At 35.3% G+C, this 23,596-nt stretch overlaps 1 protein-coding gene and 1 long non-coding RNA gene across 4 annotated transcripts in view; one reads left to right on the top strand and one right to left on the bottom strand.

The window, feature by feature from the left end:
* Positions 1-23,596, bottom strand: part of LOC105233304 (uncharacterized) — a 1,563,509-nt gene that overhangs the window by 1,358,672 nt on the left and 181,241 nt on the right. The window lies entirely within an intron of this gene.
* Positions 5,858-7,625, top strand: LOC125776717 (uncharacterized). The gene is made up of 2 exons (XM_049450257.1): positions 5,858-6,483; positions 6,543-7,625. Exons 1-2 carry the CDS (start codon positions 5,956-5,958, stop codon positions 6,696-6,698), a joined length of 684 nt encoding a protein of 227 aa, XP_049306214.1. The 5' UTR covers positions 5,858-5,955; the 3' UTR covers positions 6,699-7,625.

Below are 23,596 nucleotides of genomic sequence, written 5' to 3'. Positions count from 1 at the left end.
CCACGAACATGAATCAATAATAGACGCAAATAAAAACATTCAGCATGACTGGGATGCACTGTATAAAGACGTCCAATGACATCACTTTCAAAAATTTGCCTTTTGCAAATGTACTGACAAATGAATAACTGTCGGATTTCGATCATGAATTGGGAACGATAATATTCTCCAAACTGCCTCATTGCTACGGATATACCTTCCCATTTCATATTGTGTTATTTCACCATTTCGGTTCTCTGCAACACCAAACACAGCCATGTCGCTGCCTTTATTTACATACTTGCAGATATATTAAATCGATTTAGCAGAATTGCAATATTCTACATTGATATGAGATTTGAATGCTTTTGATAGTATTGGCGAAAAGGGGACAACCCACCTATTATGAACTGTAATATCTAGATTATTTACTCGCAGATTTATTGATTGGAGGATGGAGTAATGTGTAGGAGTTCACGCAAGTGAGGAAAGTTCTCTGATCGCCATTCACTTGGGAGTGGCCAGAAACGATTCTTTTACATATGACTCAAGCAGCTCACGACTTCCGGTCTTTGACCAAGTATCCTCTGGGTAGCCTAAGAACATCCGTTTGAAGGCGAGCTAAAGTGAGAAGGCGAAATATATATATGAGTAGGCAATTGAGAAGCAAAGTCCTCTCTCGACGAACAAAAACCAAACTCTATAAGTCACTCATAATACCCGTCCTGCTATATGGTGCAGAGGCTTGGACGATGACAACATCTGATGAGTCGACGTTGCGAGTTTTCGAGAGAAAAGTTCTGCGAAAGATTTATGGTCCTTTGCGCGTTGGCCACGGCGAATATCGCATTCGATGGAACGATGAGCTGTACGAGATATACGACGACATTGACATAGTTCAGCGAATTAAAAGACAGCGGCTACGCTGGCTAGGTCATGTTGTCCGAATGGACGAAAACACTCCAGCTCTGAAAGTATTCGACGCTGTACCCGCCGGGAGAAGCAGAGGAAGAGGAAGACCCCCACTCCGTTGAAAGGACCAAGTGGAGAAGGACCTGGCTTCGCTTGGAATATCCAATTGGCGCCACGTAGCGAAGAGAAGAAACGACTGGCGCGCTGTTGTTGACTCGGCTATAATCGCGTAAGCGGTGTCTACGCCAATTAAGAAGAAGAGGAAGATTTAAAAAATATAGGAAAGATAAGTGTTGAAATATCGGAAAGCAGAAGTTTCATTTGGTTATTGTTGCTGCACATTATTATAATAACAGGGTAAGCACCAGAATAATTTACGCGTTTCTGGTAAAATACAACGTAAAAGAAGGCTTCTTTAGGTGCATAAAGTGATTTTAAGTCGCGTGCTAATTAAAATATTATATCACAATATAATTAGTGCTCGAAGAGTTTTGAAGTGTGCAGAAAAAAGTACATTTTGCGCGAATTTAGTGCGGAATCGCAGTGAGTATATTTCTTATATATTTTTTATACTCTCGCAGCAAAGTTGCTAAGGAGAGTATTATAGTTTTGTTCAACGGTTGTTTGTAAGTCCTAAACCTAAAAAGGTCAGATATAGGGTTATATATACCAAAGTGATCAGGGTGGCGAGTAGAGTTGGAATCCGGATGTCTGTCTGTCCGTCCGTGCAAGCTGTAACTTGAGTAAAAATTGAGATATCATGATGAAACTTGCTACACATATTTCTTGGCTCTATAGGAAGGTTAGGTTCGAAGATGGGCAAAATCGGCTCACTGCCACGCCCCCAAAATGGCGAAAACCGAAAACCTATAAAGTGTCGTAACTAAGTCATAAATAAAGATATTAAAGTGAAATTTGGCAAAAAGGATCGCATTAGGGAGGGGCATATTTGGACGTAATTCTTTTGGAAAATTGGGCGTGGCCCCGCCCCCTACTAAGTTTTTTGCACATATCTCGGAAACTACTATAGCTAGGTCAACCAAACTCTACAGAGTCGTTTCCTTCAAGCATTTCCATATACAGTTCGAAATGGAAGAAATCGGATAATAACCACGCCCACCTCCCATACAAAGGTTATGTTGAAAATCACTAAAAGTGCGTTAACCGACTAACAAAAACCGTCAGAAACACTAAATTTTACGGAAGAAATGGCAAAAGGAAGCTGCACCCAGGCTTTTTTTTTAATATAAAATGGGATTGGCGTCGCCCACTTATGGACCAAAAACCATATCTCAGGAACCCTAATTAATTTTACAGCAAAATAAAAAAAATATGTAAATGACGGATAATGAAATCTCGAATATCACTTTATCATTCGAGAGTATAAAATGTTCGGTTACACCCGAACTTAGCCCTTCCTTACTTGTTTTATTTTATTTTACATTTTGCTATATGTTGTTTATTGTTGAAGTTTAACGAAAAGGTTCACGTTTTGATTTGTGGGCTTTTTAATTTTTATATGAGTACAATCAATTATTCCAATTGCGAATGGAAAGCAATAATTTACTTGCTATTTCATTTGAGCATCTTTTATTTCATCTGCACCTTTCGCGAATTTCATCCACTCGCTTGCCTTGGGAGATATAAGTTTCACAACTTCCGCAATAGTTCGCGACACAATGATTGATGGGCACCAATATCTGTGGCTATGTCATTTTGGAATCCAAGATTTGAACAAACTCTTAAATACAGTCGTATTTTATCAATGTTGCTGAGGGCACCACCATGTGTTTCTTCTGACTCCGACCAGCAGATGCTACTATCATCAAACCTACTTATGTATTTATAATTTTATTATTAATTATATAAAAAATAATAATAATTAAGAATATAAACCTGTATAATTTTTTATCCTCACTACGCTGTTGATAATATTTTGTATTTCTTTGTGGCACAAAATATTCAGCAATGATTCCGTTAGTGTACGCGAGTCAACTACCAGGCTCAACCAAATTTTAGCAAGAGCTCACAAAAGAGAGCAAAAGCTTGTTTTTATACATAGGGAAGATGGGTACATTTAAATATTAAGCAAAGGAATCCAACTACAGAAAACTTATAGAATGTCTTATGTCTTTTTTTTAAGTCAATAATTTCTGTTTATCTCATAAATATATTAATTTGCAGGTAAAGAACTGATGAAGACTGCTAGTGCTATGAACTTCTACTCATATCGGTTGATGATTCGTTCTAATGAAGACAAAAAAATTCTCCGTAAAGACAACTACTTATTTCACCAGTACATTGTGGATATGTATAGTAGGTAAAAAACGAAAGCGAGAGCAGAGAACGTTTATCATAGAGAAGGTTCACGTTTCAAATATCGTAACTTTTCGAAGGGGTACTCGGCAGAGATGAGGGAGTCTCACCACAGACAAATTATAAGCGTGTTTCACCACGAAACAGCAGAATTGAGCATTTTCAGTGTTAAATGAGAAAAATAAAGCTAATTCCAATGTAAACAAATTTGTGCCTACAGATTCGCATATTTACTATGGGCAAACGACTTTGCATATAATTTATAGATGATCGGTATATATTTGATATCAAAGCACATGAATATACATACATACATATAAGTATCTTAAAATTTATCTATTTTATGACGAATTCCACAAAATCTTTACATACAAGGTCTGTCGGAAAAGAAACAGAACTTTTTAAATATAACTGTTTCTGGTGGCGCCACCTATTGGTGGGTATATGAAATAAAAAGTTTGATCTCTTGTTGACATTTTGTAAAAATTTTAAGACAATTGGATAACTACAATCGCTGTTATCGATCAAAAAGTGACAGCAGCTTTTGGTCATCGGTCGTAAAATGAATTGTAAACAAAGAGCAAATATTAAATTTTGTTTTAAACTTGGGAAAACGTTTACTGAAACACAAATGATGAAAAAGGTTTATGGTGATCAGTGCATATCCCGCAGTAATGTGCATGAGTGGTTTAGGCGATTCCAAGAAGGTCGTGATGACCTCTGTGACGATCAGAAGTCGGGCCGACAAAAATCAGTGATTACCCAAAACAATATTGAAAAAGTGCAGGTTGTTTAAATGAGGTAAGCATCCACCCACTCTACCCAGGAAAAACTGACCCAGCCTAGTACAACACAACTCACTACACTTCTACATCAACCCACTAAACATAAAGGATGATCCGCTGGGCAGGTACAACACATTCGTCACCCTAATAAAAACAATACTAAACAATCAAACGAGGTCTGCGAACAGAAAACATGTAGACATTAGACGTTTGCTAAAAGATTTAAATAAATCAAGTGCGGTGAAGTGGTTTAATTTGATTACAAAAACCAGCAAAAATATTAAAAAAATAATTATAAATAAATAATATTTAATAAAAAATTACAACAAAAATTATAAAAATTAAGGAAAAATTTAATAACAGCAACAAACATTAATGACAATAAAAAATAACTAATAACTTTACATACATTTGTAACATATACAACAAATAGACAAACAAACAAAAAAGCGCTAAGATTGAAAAACAAAAGTGTAGTGTGCCAAACAAAAAAATATACCTAAAAATAAAACATATTTACAAAAATAAAGCAACTGCAAGAAAACAAAAACAGAAAAGCAAGCCCAAAGAGCTCAGTGTGCTAAAAACAAAAAAAAAAATAAACAAAACAATTACAACAAACAAAAACGCGGGAAACCTAAAAACAAAACAACGCAGAAAACGGGCGCGAAACCACCAAACAAAAACTATATACAAAATTTTACAAACACAAAAAACACTAAACCGGGTGCGAAAACCCAAAATAAAAATATAGAAATACAACAAACATACGGGCGCGAACTTAAAAACTTACATACAAACAACAATACGCACAAGAAGTCAGGCAGCTGTAAGACCAGGGAAGAACACAAAAGGAATTGGCAAGAAAAGGGGCATAGGCATACATACACACGTTAAACCCACATCAAAGTGAGCGTATTCATTTCATTTCATATTTAGCATATGCACATATATACATACATATATACATAAGTATAGTACGGTTTTCCTAGTCCCTAAATAGATATATGTACTTACTATGGTCCAACTCCAATAAATCAAAAATTCAAATATTTATGACAAATTTCCGGCAGCACCCCTAATGCTTAATAAAGTAATAAGCAGAACTGCATACAGAAATTGAGAAAGAAATATTTCAAAAGATAAACTAAAAAATAAAAACAGAACAAAAAAAGGTACATACATACATATAGGCATATACATACATTTAGTGCAAAAATATATGTATACACCTACATGATACAAATAACATACATCAATATGTATGTATAATTGCCAAGCGCAAAATATATATTTATATACTCACATATTTTTATAATCCATATTAGACGGCCGTTCTAATAGAATCTATGTAAAAGTGCTTATTTGATTACGTATAAAATATACATAAGAGAAAAACAACTTTTTTCAATTCAAACTCTCTCTCTATTACGAAAGAATAAACATACGGCATACAAACTGCCTATCCTTAACCTTTATGTCAACAGCAGAACTTTTTTACGCACGTCAACAGCAACACACCCGGGTATGTACATACGTTTTGTATGGCAAATGGCATGCCGTTATAACTCGGCAGGTACACATTCAACTAATCGCTTGCGATTCAGATTTTTTTTACTAATAATTCAATAATAATATTTCTAATAATTCAATAAATAATGATTCAGTAGTTGGTGACGAGGCTTTAGATGAATGTGTAGGTGATATTGGTGGTGATGACTCAGACTTAGAAGAGCCCACGTTACCAGAATATGACCCAGAGGACGACAGTGATTCTGATGAAGAATTTGAAGATGCACCAATTGAAGCTGGGGAATATTTTACTGCCAGAGATGGTAATGTTTGGTCTTCGATACAACCACAACCTGTACGATTCCGTACGCACAACATTCTAAGAAGTGCACAATCTGGACCAGTACGGGCAACGCAAGGTTTGACCATTTCAGAAACGTTCAAATTGATAATGTCAGACGAAATATGTGACATAATTTTTCGTGAATCAAATCGAAAGGCAAGGCAATTCTTTGATGATGACAATGCAAAACATCCAACAAGAGAACCGAGATCATGGATTCCCATAACAGAAAGTGAATTTGATGCATATTTGGGCGTACTTTTGCTAAGTGGCGTTACACATTCTGGTTACGTGCATACGAAAGATTTGTGGACTACTAAATCACATCCATTATATCGTGCTGCAATGAGTGTACGACGATTTTGGGAAATTAGCCGCTTCATTCGTTTTGATAATGGAAACACACACCAGCAACGCAAACAAACTGACAAAGCAGCAGCAATATCGGACGTTTTTTTGATGCTAAACAGCTGTCTTCGTAGATATTACGTGGCAGAAGCCAACGTCACTGTAATTGAACAATTGTATGCTTATCGTGGTGGAACTGGCTTCACGCAATACATACCATCAAAACCTGCCAAATATGGGATAAAAGTGTGGTGGGTGTTCGACTCCATTTCGTCCTATCCATTGCAGGTACTATCAATATTGTTGAAAGTATAAATAACTAAATTGAATTTAATTTTTCAATGCAGGGACAAATCTATACAGGAATAGCACCGTCTGGTGAACGTGAAAGAAACGTTGATGAAAGAATAGTCAAAGATTTATGTATCAGCGTTTTTGATGGAAGTGGAAGAAATATTGTATGTGACAATTTTTTCACTAGCTACACTTGGCAAAATCTTTGATGATAGACAATAATTTATCCATCGCCATCGAAGCCATGATAGGTAGGCCCATCCGAGTTGTGGATGATGGAGCACATGAACCGGAGGAGCGTGATAGTACGGGACGCCCAAAAGTAAAAGGGGAATTGCTACATCTGCTCCAAACGACGCCCTACTCGTAAAGCATGCACATTATGCAACAAACCAGTGTGCGCAGAGCATTCCAAAGACTTGCCGCAATGCGATAGATGTAATTGAATTTCAATAATTTTAAATTTTTTCGTAGTTTTTTTAATATTTTTTTATAAGTACTTTATAATTTATAATAATTTTTATGCCACAAATATTTTTTTCACTCAAAATAAACTATATTTTTCAAATATTATCATATTTGCATGCGTTTTACTATACATATGGTATGGTATACCCAGGTATGTATGCTGTTGACGTAAGGGTGCAACTTTGTAAATGGGCTTTATCTACCAAACGGATGATCCAATCCTAACCAAAATTGAGACTATTGCGTAAAACAGTTTTCACTAGGATATCACGAAATTTCAAGTCGATCCGATTATCCAGTTCAGAGCTACAGCGTTTTGAAAACGCAAAACATACCCAGGTATGTTGCCGTTGACATAAGGGTTAAACAAATGACGCGGGAAAATTAACAATACAACAAATTGTTAAAACATATACATCTTATATTAAAACATAAAAGTTCAAAGTCCACATTTGCAATTATTCGGCAATACCTCTTGTTCTTTGGCAAACAAAAACAAGCAGGATTGTGGACAAAAAGCTAATTGATCTCTCTAACGAGCTCTCAATTGCTTACGAACAAATCATAACAAACAGATCGTGCATATTTATGTACAAAGCATATTGATCTCTTCGACGAGCTCTCAATTGCACAAAAACAAGTACATACAAGCGAAGTTTTTGGGGTGTGCCTATATACCTATATAGGGACATAGAAAAATACTTAAAATTAATATTGCGGTTTGAAAGCAACGCATATAAAATAAAAATAAAAAAAAGAAAAAATAACCCGTCTTTTACAAAAAAAACGTATATATACTTAAAGAAAAAAAGTATTCAGTTCATATTGAGAAACCATTTTAAAAAATATTTCTACATATTACCAAAACAATGAACAATAACAAAAATCAAAGTACACCTGGAGCTACACGCTCAAAACAGGTTGCTAGATTTATTTCACAGAGTGACAGTTTAATAAGATACTGCACTAGATTTGCCTCCTCACCGATTCATGAAAACTCTGAATCGTTATTAGAAATCAAAAATCAAAATCTTACAAATTTTTGGACTCGCTTCCAAGCGGCTCATGACGCCATTCTAGATTCTGACGATTCAGATACACACAATTTCAAATCCTCGGCTTACGCAATATACGAAAACTGCTTAGACCAGTACGAAGAAACAAAAGCGATGATCTTCGATCAATTAAAACTCATTAAAGCAATTGCACCTACTCCCCACAGTGCACAGTGATTCGTCTGGATCATGGTAGGCAGACAAAAGTCAATGTAAAAAATCAAATAATTGACACTACTCTGATTATAACAACCCTTGATATGCCACAATTTTGAGTAAGAATTGCGCAAAATATTATAATACGGTTAACTACAACAAGTTTAATCGAAGTGATACGGTGTTATCATTTTTATGTTTTCAATTTAAATAAAAAATACAATATAAATAGTGATTTAGCAAGGTTTGGAAAGGAAAACACGACTGTTAATGAAATGGAATATAATTTAGAAGGTATGTATGTATATTTAATGCAATTTAATACATGGTTTGCGTTTAGCTAATTCGTTGTACGAGGGTTTTGAAAACTCATATAAAAATGTTTGTGTTCTTTTTATTTTCAAGTTTTAAAAGTACGCAACTTTTTTTATCCACATATATCCAAGCTAATGTTTGAATATTGTATAACGGCAACCTTAAGCTATACAATGACCTTTGGTCGAGTACCCCATTTTTCCCCCATAATTTTCAATTATTTTTTTTTCAGATCGAGTTTGCTCTATTTCAAAAATGGAGTTATTTGAAGAATGGCGAAAATGTAGAATAGAACGAAATTCCCAGTTAGTTAATTATGTTTTGACGAAATTTAGTGCCACAAATGTAACACCTGATACACAGAAGGAGATAAAGTGAAAAATTTCGAGTATTTCGTCAAAATTTTCGAAAAAAATGGACTGAAGTAAATATGATGATCGAACGTTTTTTAAAGAAAAATGGCAGTTGGTTAGAAGGAGCAGATTTACAATTTCACTTACAAGTGGAACATCCCTGTCCTACCTCATCAACTGGAAGCAATCGACCTCAAGGTAGACCAAAAAAAAATTGTGAAGAGTCGTCTTTTAAAACGAAAAAACGAAGACTTACTAGAATCGCGAAGTGCCATCGAGTTGACCTTAGCCGCTGAAGTAGCAAATCGCTTGGAGGGTAATAGAAACATAGCTACTTCGATTAAAGAAAGTTTGAAATCTACAAAAAAAAAGAAGTCTGGTGATACTACATGCGAAGGCAGGCAATTGACAAGTGATGAGGCATTAGTTACTCCTATAAACAGACAAGAAAATGGTCATTCGGAAGAAGTAAGACAAAAGTTTAAAAACCAGATGGGACTTATAGTAGACACACCGAAACCTGGATATGGGAACTCTAATGATGGAAATACGGCCCGCAGGTTCTTTATGAATCCGGAACTGAGTGGGCAGATTACCGGATTGGATATTAAGCTAATTAAAAATTTTAGCATTTTATTGAGAACGCTATCCTCCGGCTACGACATTGATTGCAATAAATTCGAAAATCTTTGTTCCAAAACAAGAACCCTTTATCTTAATTTATATTCGTGGTACTATATGCCAGTTACCGTGCACAAAATCCTGCTACATAGGACGGAAGTAATCAGAACTTATGTTCTTCCAATCGGGCAACTTTCGGAGGAATCTCAACAGGCCCGTAATAAGGACTACCGTAGATTTCGCGAACATCACACCAGAAAGCAGTCACGTATAGCCACGAATATAGATTTACTACATATGCTTTGAATAACATCCGATCCGGTACTCAACTCACTCAGAGAAGTTCCTAGAAAGAAAACAGATAAATTACCGGAGGAAGTTCTAAATTTAATTGTCCCGCCTTCAATACCATCAAAAATACCACGTCAGGTAACATGTGACCATGACGATAAAGATTATTTAGTATCTGATTCAGATGAATCTAACAGTGATGATGAGTCATTCAATGAGTAATGATATAGTAGTATTAAACATTTTGTTGTTGTGTGTTATTGTTATTTTTACGATATTGTTATTATTCGGTCTTTTGGTAAAAAATCCGTTACTAATCATCGCGTTTTTCATTAGTTGAAATGTAATGGACTTATGTATTAGTACGAATTTTATACATTCAAGTAAATGCTATTGTATGTTCTGAAATTTAAAAAAATAATTAAATATATTTTTTACACAATTTTTTGTTTTCTATTCGTAATTCTAAAAAAAATATATATAATCATTAATGAACACGACCAAAACAATTCAATTTCAAACTAAAATATTTTTGTCCCCCTAGCTTGTATTAAACGATACACTGTGCAGTGGAGTAGAGCTGCAACAAATAGAGAGTCAAAAGGCAAGTTCCGGCATCCACCTCGAGTTGCCGCCATGTGACACAGAAACATTCTATGGAGGTTATGAAGAATGGCCGTCCTTCCGGGACATGTTTACAGCTGTTTACATCAACCATCCAGAACTATCAAAAGCACAAAAATTATATCACCTCCGATACAAAACAAAAGGTCAAAGGGCGTAATAGTCAAACAGTTCGCTCTCAATGACGAAAATTTCAATTTAGCTTGGGAAGCTCTAAAATCACGTTACGAAAACGAAAGAATACTGGTCGATAAACAAGTAACGACACTAATGAACTTGCCAAAAGTTAAGAAAGGAACAAGTGTAGAATTCATCAAACTAGAATCCACTGTTTCAAATTGTTTGTCGATTTTATCGACACTAAATATTCCCACAGACAGCTGGGACCCAATTCTGGTAAACATTTGCACCGCCGCATTACCAGAAAAATCGTTACTTCTATGGGAGCAATCGCTCTCATCACGAAGAAAGTGCCCAACGTGGCAACAAATGAAAGATTTTCTCACCACCCAATATGAAATTGCGGAAAGGTTTGAAGAAAAAATACTCAAAACTAAGAACAAACACGACCAGAACGGAAGCTTAAATAGACCCCAAGCTAAAAACAACAAAAAATTAAGCAAAAGCTTTTACAAAACACAAACATTCACATTAGAACAAAGAAAACAAACGTCATGCGAACTATGTGAAAGAGGGCATAAACTTACATCTTGCGAGAGGTTTAATAACTTAAAAGTAAACGAACGAAATAAAATTGTCAGGTCAAAGAGACTTTGCACAAATTGTCTGTCACATGCGCATACATATAAAAATTGCAGAAGCAAATTCAATTGCATATATTGTCATAAAAGACATCATACAATGCTGCATTACAGCACATATCCCTCACCTCAAAGGAGCGCATATACAAAAGGAAACACGGGTTTAATTACAAAAGCAAATGCCGAGAGCCAAAATAGTAAAAATTGCCAAGAGACACCATGCTGTTCAAAGGCACAAAAATCTCAAACGCTGCACAGCGAAACACAAAATGGACTAGTCACAGAACTAGTCACCACCATACCAACTCAAGTTGAGTATAATAAAAACAAATACCTTAATTCACAATTAAGTGAACTGCAAACGTTAAGAAAACTAGCTATAACAAACAAAACTATAAAAGATCAGTATTGTGAGCACTTCTCTAAAGCCACAACTAATCGATCAAATAATGGCCGGTACGTCGTACGACTACCACTAGAGCCACAATATTCCAACACTCCACAAAGTGGTATAAAAAATAAAGTTAGAGTTACCTCTGACAGTCCCTATATTAAAAGGACATACAAATTTTCGGCCCCGCAGGATGGCTTTCGCCAATAATGGAAAAACAAAAAAAAAAACAATCTGAACAAATCTTAGAGCGGTGGCGCACTACTACTTATCAAATTAATGCATTCGCACTTAAATATTATTAATATTTATAATATAATAAAATTATCTACATCTACATAAGCGCTCCTCACATTGGTGATTTATAGGAATCAGCTATACAAAGCATTAATTAAATTAATTATGAAAAATTGTCTACTCTACGAACCGACACCGTTCTCCATTCACGGCACTCTCTCGCAAGATCCCTCTAATTTCATAGTCCTAAATCTAGGGCTAAGGAGTACCCATTCTGGCCACATCTGAGCCAGGCATGGAGTTACTATCCTTTATAAGCCGATAATATAGAAAAGGCAAATAATAAACAACCGGTATACCAAACCGATGAAAAAGTAATAAAGTAAAGTAGTAAAATAAATAAAAGTAAACCTTTTTTTTTTACTATACTAATAAGTAGTCAAAACACGCAAAAGGAAATCACTTGACGATGATGCCATATCCACGTCCATATTACTCTGTGAGAGAAATTATGATATTAGAAATGTATTGTGAAATTTACAATAATATGGACTTTTGTGCCACGATATGTGGCATGAATAGGATGTCTTTTTTTATCAGACATTTATGTTAAGTCTTTGTGTCATTAATGTTATTCGAGGTTTCGATTTGGTAAGCGGTTATATGTTTTAACGATTTGTTGATTTATTATTGCGGTTTCGGTTTTACGTTTCTTTATCTTCGGCGGTGGGTAGAAAGCATAATTTTACGAGCGGTCTGGTTAGTGTTCCGGTTTGAGTGCGGAGATCAACTACTCGAACATGACCGTCGGAACCGTAATGAAGTTGTTTTATGCGGCCGAGTCGCCATTCCGTAGGAGGGAGACAATCATCTTGTATAAGGACGCAGTCTCCAAGTTTTGGTGCCTTTTCTTGAGTTTTTCACCGGTATCTCCTGTGAAGGTCCTTTATGTAGTCTTCCTTCCATCGGCGGCTGAAATCATGATGGAGGATTTTAATTCGCTCCCATCTGTTCGATAAGGATAGCGACTCCACGCCTGGCTCAGGTATGGCCAGAATGGGTGCTCCTTTGAGAAAATGCCCTGGGGTTAAGGCTGTGAAGTCGGAGGGATCTTGCGAGAGTGGTGAGATAGGTCTAGAGTTTAGTACGGCTTCGATACGAGTGAGTAATGTAGTAAACTCCTCATAATTGAATTTATGGTTACCAGCCGTTTTCTTTAAATGGGACTTAAAGCTCTTTACTGCTGATTCCCAGAGTCCGCCCATGTGTGGAGAACATGGGGGTATGAATTGCCAATCGATCCCTTGGGGTGCATATTTTCTGACAATTTCGGGGGATACTTCTTTCATGAATTGTAAAAACTCCTTTTCCGTGGCTCTTTGAGCTCCGACAAAGTTTTTTCCATTGTCGCTCATAATTTTTAAAGGAAATCCGCGCCGTCCGACAAAGCGGGCAAATGCTGCAAGAAAAGCCGCAGTAGTCAGATCCAAACATAAGAATGAGCCGAAATCTTCTTTGCGTTACATGGAAATGGATATCACCAAAGACTCCATTTTGATAGATAAATTGGGTCTACGGAAGGTGTTCTCCAAGCATTGCTGTTAAATTTGGATGACGATTAGTAATCAATTAGATTAAATTTGAAAAGTAATGGTATTGATTACATAATTCTCTTTTTAACAATTCCTGATTACTAATCAATTATGATTACAAATAATCCAAAAATAATTAAGATTAGTTGGGATTACGAGAAAATAATCAAAAGTAATCAAAAAAGTAATTGGCTACTTTCAAGGATTATTTTTGATTATTTTCGATTATATTTAAAAAAATTTGAAAGCTCATTATTTTATACTTACATTTCGTTTTGAAAAATTTGCATTGAAAACATTCTGAGCAAATAAAACAATTAGATAGTTTTTGTATACAAAATAAAGGTGTAATCACTTCAATAACAAAACAACCAATAACATTTTAGTACTTCCTAAATCAAAAAAAAAGGGAAAAATACGTGGAAAAATAATAAAGAAAACAAATACATTCACTTCACAAAAAAACAGTTTTATAATTTACATATATTTACAATTGCCCTTCATTACAACTAATTTTTCAAAAGAAAAATCAGGCAATGATTGCCGCCTTGGACTGTTGACGATCCCGGCAAATGAAAACAGTCGTTCAACTGGAGCTGAAGACGTTAAGGGCGTGTTAAAAAAAATAAATGCCTCCCTTAACAAATAACATTTTTGGTAAATCTCGTCAGCACTTGCATTGTCATTTAAATAGCTGAAGAACTGCTGTTTTATTATGGATCGTTGGTCAACTTTAATCTGTTCTTGTGGAGAAAAACTTACTTCAATTTCATCATCTGCAAAGTCAAATCTTTAAAATGAAAAACCAAATAAATGTACGCATAAGCTCACCATCATCACTGAAATCAAAAAAATCGGGCATAGTCGACACATTATTAATTTTCCTTTCAAAATTAAATGTTTTACAATTTTTGGCGTAAAATCTGTAAAGTGTTTCTAAAACTCTGCTGGTTATATTTTCGACAGTTAATTCTGCCAATTCCGGATTTAATCTCAGCAACACCTTGACCCATTTCATTTTGATGCTTTGAGTTAGCACTGTTGCTGCAATTGCAATATTTGCCTCAGGCTTCAACATGAAATATGGTTGGAACCTTTCTCTTAACCTCTGTTCCATTTTTAAAATAAGAGATGATAACTGTTGCAATTCCTGGGATCTGCTTAGCTTATGCAGCCTATTGCTCAGTGTCACAAGAGTTGGTATTAAAAATCCTGTAATAATATTAATATAAATTTATATTTTAAAGAACCAAAATATGAAAATACCATAGTTAATGTTGCTTTATCCTTGAAGAAAGTCCAGGGCCTTTGCAATTGGTTCCATTACCAAATTGTACATTTCCAGGTACTGTATGTCTGTTGCAGAAAACTGTGGCAAAGTCAACTTATCACACAGATTATTTAATTTTTCTTTGTAGCAAAGTAGTTTTTTAACTGCGTCATGCAATGAGTTCCAACGAGTAACAACGGGCAAAACCAACGATGATCCCAGGTGCCCTTCAATTATTTCCGACGACTTTGGCCACTTGCACTTCTTCCACAAGTTGTAGAATTTATCGAATGTCTAAAAAAATTAACATTAAACACATTTTCACAATTGCAAAACGATTTCTATTGCATTAAAAAAAATGTTTCGTTACATTTTTTCAATTTCAACGATTATTTTTTTAATGCAAAATAATACCATTTGTTCTGCGACTTACCATCTTATGCTGGATATACAGTGGCTGCTCAGTTTTTAAAATTTTATCGAAGTCGGTTGAAGCAAGCAAATTCAGAGTATGGCTGCAACATCTCTGATGTGTGGGCAACAATCTTTTATTATCAAAGACTGGCATTTCGTCATTAATTTCATCTTCGAAAAAGTCATTTCCCACACCATAATCTCTGAACGCTTTTACAAAATTTGAACCGTTGTCCGTAATGGTCAAGACAATGTTTGAGCTGTTCAAACCAAAGGCAGTGTTGATTTCAGTAATCATCTGCGCAATATTTTCCGCGGTGTGTGCTCCACAAATTCTTCTACATGCCAAAGCTGCCGATTTGCGTTCGAAATTGTCTGTAAGCCAATGACACGTATATCCAAGGAAGCTTCTATGATTTCCAGACCAAACATCTGCTGTAGTACAAAAATATTTAGAGCAAACCATGTTTTCTTTTACATTTTTCATCATGATGGTATATTTTGTTTCCAATTTCTTAGCCGCTGTTTGCTTACACATCACCTTCATACCTGTACTTTGAAAAAGATCTATAAAGGATTTCTTTTCCAGAATGGAAAGGGGCAATGAACAATCAATCATTGCATGTAACAGTTTACCATCGAACTCAGATTGCATGTTACCGCCAAAAGGGCTACCTGTTTTATAACTTTTGTATGTTTTAAAACATTCACTATGTTTGACTTGCAAATGTTTGATGAAATTTCACCGCTTCCTCTAATCACTCGATGACATGCAACGCACTTAGCACAAGTTGTCTTATCGGAAATCTAACAATAAAAATTATAAATTCATAGTTTGTGTTTAAATGAGTTACGCGTCCACCCCCTCTACTCGTTAAAACTGGCGCATCCTAATGTAACAGCACAACTCACCACACTTCTACATCCATCAACCTACTCAACAAAAAGGATGGGAAAAAGGATAGCGGGCTCAATTCGATCATAAACTTGCGCATATACACTACGCCTCGTCGACATCTCACGATTCGTCTCTCACAATTCGACTACGTTTTCAACTAAGCCGCGTCAACGTACCATATAATTGGATCTTCGCCAGATTTCGTCTCAACCCGGCTAATTTTAAGAAACATTTGTGTAAAGTTAAATTATGCTTTAATAAACTACTCTTTATACTACACACTTAAGGGATGTGGCGTTTTTATTTCAAATGTGCGTGATGACCATATGGACAAGTTAATGATTCCCCAAGTACAAATAGAGATACATACATACGTATGTATCTATTTGTTACAAAAGTAAACATGGTCCTTCGAGCCATAGTGACAGGCACTATGGATTTTTAAACAAAATAAATTAAAAGAAAATACAGTGCGGTGCGGTGAAGAAGTGGCGAACAATCAAACAAACAAAAAAAAAAAACAAGTGCAGTGACACCAAAAAGAAAGTACATACATATGTGTGTACATATACAAATTTACACCTAATTAAAATAAACTTATGTATACATATGTAACACAAAAATTACAAAAAGGTGACGTGAACAACACAAAAACGAAACAAAACATAAATTTGTACGAAATTGAGATCGCCGAAAAGAGTGCGCTAAAGTACAAAAAACAAAAACCAAAGAAGCAGTGCAGTGAACAAACAAAGCAAACAAAAAACAAAGTGCATTTCTAAGATAGAGCTACCAAGCAATGTAAGAAAGAAAAAAAACACGGTGAAATGTTCAAACATAAGTAACATACATAAGTACATATGTATAAAACAGAAAGACACAAAACAAAAAACTAAGTGTGGTGACTCGACAAAAATATAAGCGTACAAGTATATGCAACAACAACTGGTGTAATAAAACATAAACTTACAGAACTAAAATATACCAAACAATTTCAGCAGGCACAAACAAAACCCCACACAATCGTTCGCGAAAGCAAAAAGAAAGGTAAAACAGAAATCGGGCGCGAAAAAGTAAAGCACCAATAAAATAAAACAAAAAGCGGGCGCGAATAATTAAAACAAATATAGATACAACAAAACAACAGCAGAAGGAGGCAGCCAGCTGGAGCAAAGGAAGAGAACCAAAACGCAGAAGGCATTAGGGCAAGATATGTGCATATATACACCCTGCGAAACATAACATGCAAAGGAATACCAAGTGAGCGTATTATGTCCTGTATTTATTTAACATATGCACATAAGTATGTATGTATATGCCTAAAATTACAGTCGTACTTATTAGACCTGTAATTAAAATCCGCTTCAAAGGCAAAAAAAAAAAAAAAAAAAAAAAAAAAATACCGAACACGGTAAAATATATCAAAATATTTATATATAAAATTATTTGGCTTAAAACACAAAGAAAAATTTAAGCAATTACTTGCGAAAATTTTCCGGCAAACCCAATGTATATATTTACATACATATATGTATATTCACATATATCTATAAAGTATATCAGACAGCCGTTCTAATAGAAACATATGTATATACAAGAATACAAGAGCGTTCTCTCTCTATCGCGAAATAATATAAGCATACGGCAATCCAAATCTGCCTATTCTATACCCTACATACATTGGGTCAATCAATTATTACAAAATTATTAAAAAAGTAATTTTTGATTGCGAAATTAAATAAACGACTTACATACATAATATATTAAAATCTACCAAAAAAAACGCAGCTTAGCATAACTAAATAATTGTACATATACATATTCGTATACACATATTTTCATATACAAAGTCCACATTGGCAAGCAGGGTTGCGTTAAAAAAGCGTATTGATCTCTTTAACGAGCTCTCAATTGCTTAAGAATATAAGAAAAAGCATAATCAAAAGCACACTAACAATTCGTGCATACTTATGTACATAGCGCATTGATCTCCTCAGCGAGCTCTCAATTGCACAAAACATAAGTACCTTCATAAGCACATACATACTTACATACAAGTCCAAGTATTAGGGTGTACCTAAATACTAACATAAGGACGTAAAAGGTGGTAATAAAGTAAAAGTGCGGATATTTGCAAATTTAAAACTAAAATAAAATACATAAATATTATTATTTTGCAATAAACAGAAACGGTAATAATAACACGAAATAACATATTCGTTTATTAGCAACCTAAACTGAAAATAAAAACATTGACCTAAAAAAGTTTCAATTCAAATTCCATATCCAAATCAGTATACTCTGAAAAAAGTTTAATTCATTTTAAAAAAGTATTTCTACATATAACCAAAATAATGAACAATAACAAAAATCAAAGTACACCTGGAGCTACACGCTCAAAACAGGTTGCTAAATTTATATCAGAAAGTGACAGTTTTTTAAGATACTGCACTAGATTTGCATCCTCATCGATTCACGAAAATTCGGAATCGCTACTAGAAATCAAAAATCAAAATCTAAAAATTTTTTGGACTCGCCTCCAAGCGGCTCATGACGCCATTGTAGATTCTGACGATTCAGATCTACCACAAAATTTTAAAGTATCTGCTTACGATATTTACGAAAACTGCTTAGACCAGTACGAGGAAACGAGAGCTATGATCTCCGATCAATTAAAGCTCATTAAAGCAATTGCACCTACTCCCCACAGTAGAGTAGAGCTGCCACAAATATACAATCAAGAGTCAAGTTCAGGCATCCAACTCGAGGTGCCTGCATGTGATACAGAAACCTTTTACGGAGGTTATGAAGAATGGCCGTCCTTCCGGGACATGTTCACAGCCGTTTACATCAACCATCCACAACTATCAGAAGCACAAAAACTGTATCACCTCCGATACAAAACTAAAGGTCAAGCAGGCATAATAGTAAAACAGTTCGGTCTTAATGACGAAAATTTCAATTTTGCTTGGGAAGTTCTTAAAGCACGTTATGAAAACGAAAGAATATCGGTCGATAAGCAAGTAACGACACTACTAAACTTGCCTAAAATCAAGAAAGGAACAAGTGAAGAATTTGTAACACTACAATCCACTGTTTCTAATTGTTTGTCGATTCTGTCGACACAAAATATTCCCACAGGCAGCTGGGACCCAATTCTGGTAAACATTTGCACCGCCGCATTACCAGAAAAGTCGTTACTTCTATGGGAGCAATCGCTCTCATCACGAAAAAAGTGCCCAACGTGGCAACAAATCAAAGATTTTCTCACCACCCAATATGAAATTGCGGAAAGGTTAGACGAAAAAATAATCAGAAATAAGAACATTAAACACGACCAAAATAAAAGCTTCAATAGACCCCAAGCTAGAAGCAAAAACAAATCAAATAGAATTTTTAACAAAATACAAGCGTTCACATCCGAACAGAGAAAACAAACGTCATGCGAACTATGCACAGGAGGGCATAAACTCAAATCTTGCGATAAGTTTAAAAAATTGAACATTAATGAAAGGAACAACTTTGTCAGATCAAAAAGACTCTGTACAAACTGCTTGTCCAATGCACACAATCTTAAAAATTGCAAAAGCAAATTTAATTGCTTATATTGTCACAAAAGACACAACTCAATGCTTCATTACAGCAGATATCCTCTCTCATCCCAAAGAAGCGCTTATACAAAGGGAAGATCCACGGGTTTAATTGCAAAAGCAAAACCCGAAACCCAAAATTCAGCAAATTGCCAAGAGACACCATGTTGCTCAAAGGCGCAAAAAGCTCAAACGCTGCATAGCCAAACACAAAGTGGACTAGTTACAGAACTAGTTACCACCACTCCAACTCAAGTTGAGAAAACATCAAACAAATGCCTTAATTCACAATTAAGGAAAGCTCAAGAGACAGGGAAACTTCCCCGAATATTAAATAAAACTCCACAAGATCAGTATTGTAAGCGCTACTCGAAAGCCACAACTACTCGATCCAATAATGGCCGGTACGTCGTACGACTACCCCTAAAGCCACAAATTTTCAATACTCCACAAATTGGAATTAAAAACAAAGTCAGAGTTACCTCTGACAATCCAAATTATTAAAAGTACATAAAACGTTCGGCCCCGCAGGATGGCTTTCGCCAATAATGATACAAAAATCCTGCTTAAAAAATCTCAAGTTATGTGGCGCGCTACTAAACGCCAAATTAGTGCATAAGCACTTAAACATAAAATAAAACAAAAGTGTCTCGAAAAGTAAAAACACAAAAAAATCGACACTTTTCATACAATATTGCCCCACAGAGGCCTAAATTGTAAAATAGAAAAAAAAAAACTAAAAAAAGCAGATATCGCTCTTATCGCCCCTACATAAGCGCTCCTCATAAGGGTAGTTGGTGAGAATCTGTTGTAAAGCATGAACATCCCACTTAAAAAATTTTAATTCTAATGAAGCCGTTCGCAATTACCGGCCACGCTCTCGCAAGATCCCTCTAATGGCACAGCCCTAACTCCAGGGCTAGGGAGTACCCATTCTGGCCATATCTGAGCCAGGCATGGAGCTACTATCCTTCATAAGCCAAGAATAAATTAAATGCAAACAATTGCCGATCATACAGAAAAGGCAAATAACAAAAAATCCACTTAATAAAACGATAAAAGAAAAAAATCGCAAACACAAAAGGTTTTCAGTCAATCGAATAAACCCGCAAAACAAAGTTGCTTCTCTTAAGTACCTACCCGCATATTAAAATGCACATTCAAATACATGTGACATGTTTAAAACCAAAATCCGTTCTCTACACACACGGATAAATACGAGTATATTCCAACTCCAATACTTCTGCTGTCAGAACGTATTCCGCGCTTTGGCTACTCTACCAGCAGTACGCCGAAATAAATGCTTATACATACGCAATACTAGGCAAAATATTCGCCTAGGGGGCCCAGGATGTTTAAATGAGTTACGCGTCCACCCCCTCTACTCGTTAAAACTGGCGCATCCTAATGTAACAGCACAACTCACCACACTTCTACATCCATCAACCTACTCAACAAAAAGGATGGGAAAAAGGATAGCGGGCTCAATTCGATCATAAACTTGCGCATATACACTACGCCTCGTCGACATCTCACGATTCGTCTCTCACAATTCGACTACGTTTTCAACTAAGCCGCGTCAACGTACCATATAATTGGATCTTCGCCAGATTTCGTCTCAACCCGGCTAATTTTAAGAAACATTTGTGTAAAGTTAAATTATGCTTTAATAAACTACTCTTTATACTACACACTTAAGGGATGTGGCGTTTTTATTTCAAATGTGCGTGATGACCATATGGCCAAGTTAATGATTCCCCAAGTACAAATAGAGATACATACATACATACATACATATGTATCTATTTGTTACAAAAGTAAACAGTTTGCTTTAATTTAAAAACTTTAAAACTAACTTTTTCCACTTCTGTGTAAAATTCTTCTTTGAAAATAATTTTTGTGAATTCACACAGACTTTTTTTTAGGTCCGGTCCTGATTCCGCACTTAATGAGCTCTTTCGTTTACTTCCAGTAGTATTAAAGTCCAGATCTTTAATACTGTCGTCTGCAGAAAAATCGGTTTCGGAAACATGAACAGACATTTAGACCTAAAAATAAATTTTATTATTAAAAGTTAACAACAATTATGTTTTATACTCACAATTACAATAGTTCACAATTAATGTTTTCCTTTTGCTAGTTAAACTCACACCCTTCTTTATGAATTAAAACGTGATTTCTTGGTGTCTTGCTACTTGATTTGGCACTCTTAAAATTACAACGCAGCTCAGTAGTAAAGCGAGTTAGTTATTATGTAGTACATATGTTTTTATGAGTGTTCAAATGCACACTGGGGAGCAGAAAGGAACGCATGTTTGCCTTTTTGAGACATTAGCAATTTTTTTTTCACGATACAAGTTTCTGGATAGATTTTTATAAAAATGTAGTTCATCCTCTAAAAAATGTCATATGAGTTACAGTTTAAAACTGTATACAAAATTTATGACAACTTACAAAATTTTCGTACAAATTTCAAAGACTTTAATAAGAGCGTTTATAATATTTTTGGATATGCAGTTTTATAGTCCATTCAATGCTAGTAAAGGGTGATTTTTTAAGAGCTTGATAACTTTTTTAAAAAAAAAAACGCATAAAATTTGCAAAATCTCATCGGTTCTTTATTTGAAACGTTAGATTGGTTCATGACATTTACTTTTTGAAGATAATTTCATTTAAATGTTGACCGCGGCTGCGTCTTAGGTGGTCCATTCGGAAAGTCCAATTTTGGGCAACTTTTTCGAGCATTTCGGCCGGAATAGCCCGAATTTCTTCGGAAATGTTGTCTTCCAAAGCTGGAATAGTTGCTGGCTTATTTCTGTAGACTTTAGACTTGACGTAGCCCCACAAAAAATAGTCTAAAGGCGTTAAATCGCATGATCTTGGTGGCCAACTTACGGGTCCATTTCTTGAGATGAATTGTTGTCCGAAGTTTTCCCTCAAAATGGCCATAGAATCGCGAGCTGTGTGGCATGTAGCGCCATCTTGTTGAAACCACATGTCAACCAAGTTCAGTTCTTCCATTTTTGGCAACAAAAAGTTTGTTAGCATCGAACGATAGCGATCGCCATTCACCGTAACGTTGCGTCCAACAGCATCTTTGAAAAAATACGGTCCAATGATTCCACCAGCGTACAAACCACACCAAACAGTGCATTTTTCGGGATGCATGGGCAGTTCTTGAACGGCTTCTGGTTGCTCTTCACCCCAAATGCGGCAATTTTGCTTATTTACGTAGCCATTCAACCAGAAATGAGCCTCATCGCTGAACAAAATTTGTCGGACGTAAAGCGCGAAACACATTTCGAACCGAACACTGATTTTGGTAATAAAATTCAATGATTTGCAAGCGTTGCTCGTTAGTAAGTCTATTCATGATGAAATGTCAAAGCATACTGAGCATCTTTCTCTTTGACACCATGTCTGAAATCCCACGTGATCTGTCAAATACTAATGCATGAAAATCCTAACCTCAAAAAAATCACCCGTTATAATAAAGTATCAACATCAAACTTTCAAAAAACCCATCGAAAAAATGTATCATGAAAATCAATGCTAATACCTCAAGAAAGCAAATATGTTCTCGGTTTTGCTCCCCACTGTAAGTACATTCAAGCAAAAGAGTTACAAAACAAAGTGGCAAAATTCTAATGAGCACTTATGCTAGCAAAGGTACATATGTTACATACATATGTGCAATATCTCTAGCTTATAAGGAAAAGCCAAGCCGACGATACGTAAGCATACATAAGTTAAGTGTTAGTTTGTTTGTAAAATTGAACTAATGTTACTAAATTGGAGTTATTGAAATGCAATATTTAAGTGAGTACTCCCATTTGAGTAACTGTAATGCAATATTTAAGTGAGTACTATTTTTGGAATTGTCAATCGATGGCAAACAAAATCAAACAAAATCTCACTGACCGTACTTTTGAAATGTTGGTACTAAAGAAAGCAAATAAAAAGTAAATTATGTTTGCCTAATTTTAGTGCGGCATAATTAGAAGTCTCTACTCAAATATATGTTTATGTTTATTTTGAATACATTTCCTCATACTACTTCAGCTTATACAT

The sequence above is a fragment of the Bactrocera dorsalis genome, chromosome 2, assembly GCF_023373825.1.
Source record: "Bactrocera dorsalis isolate Fly_Bdor chromosome 2, ASM2337382v1, whole genome shotgun sequence".
NCBI classification, from domain to species: Eukaryota; Metazoa; Arthropoda; class Insecta; order Diptera; family Tephritidae; genus Bactrocera; species Bactrocera dorsalis.
This window is presented reverse-complemented; position numbering and strand designations above follow the sequence as displayed.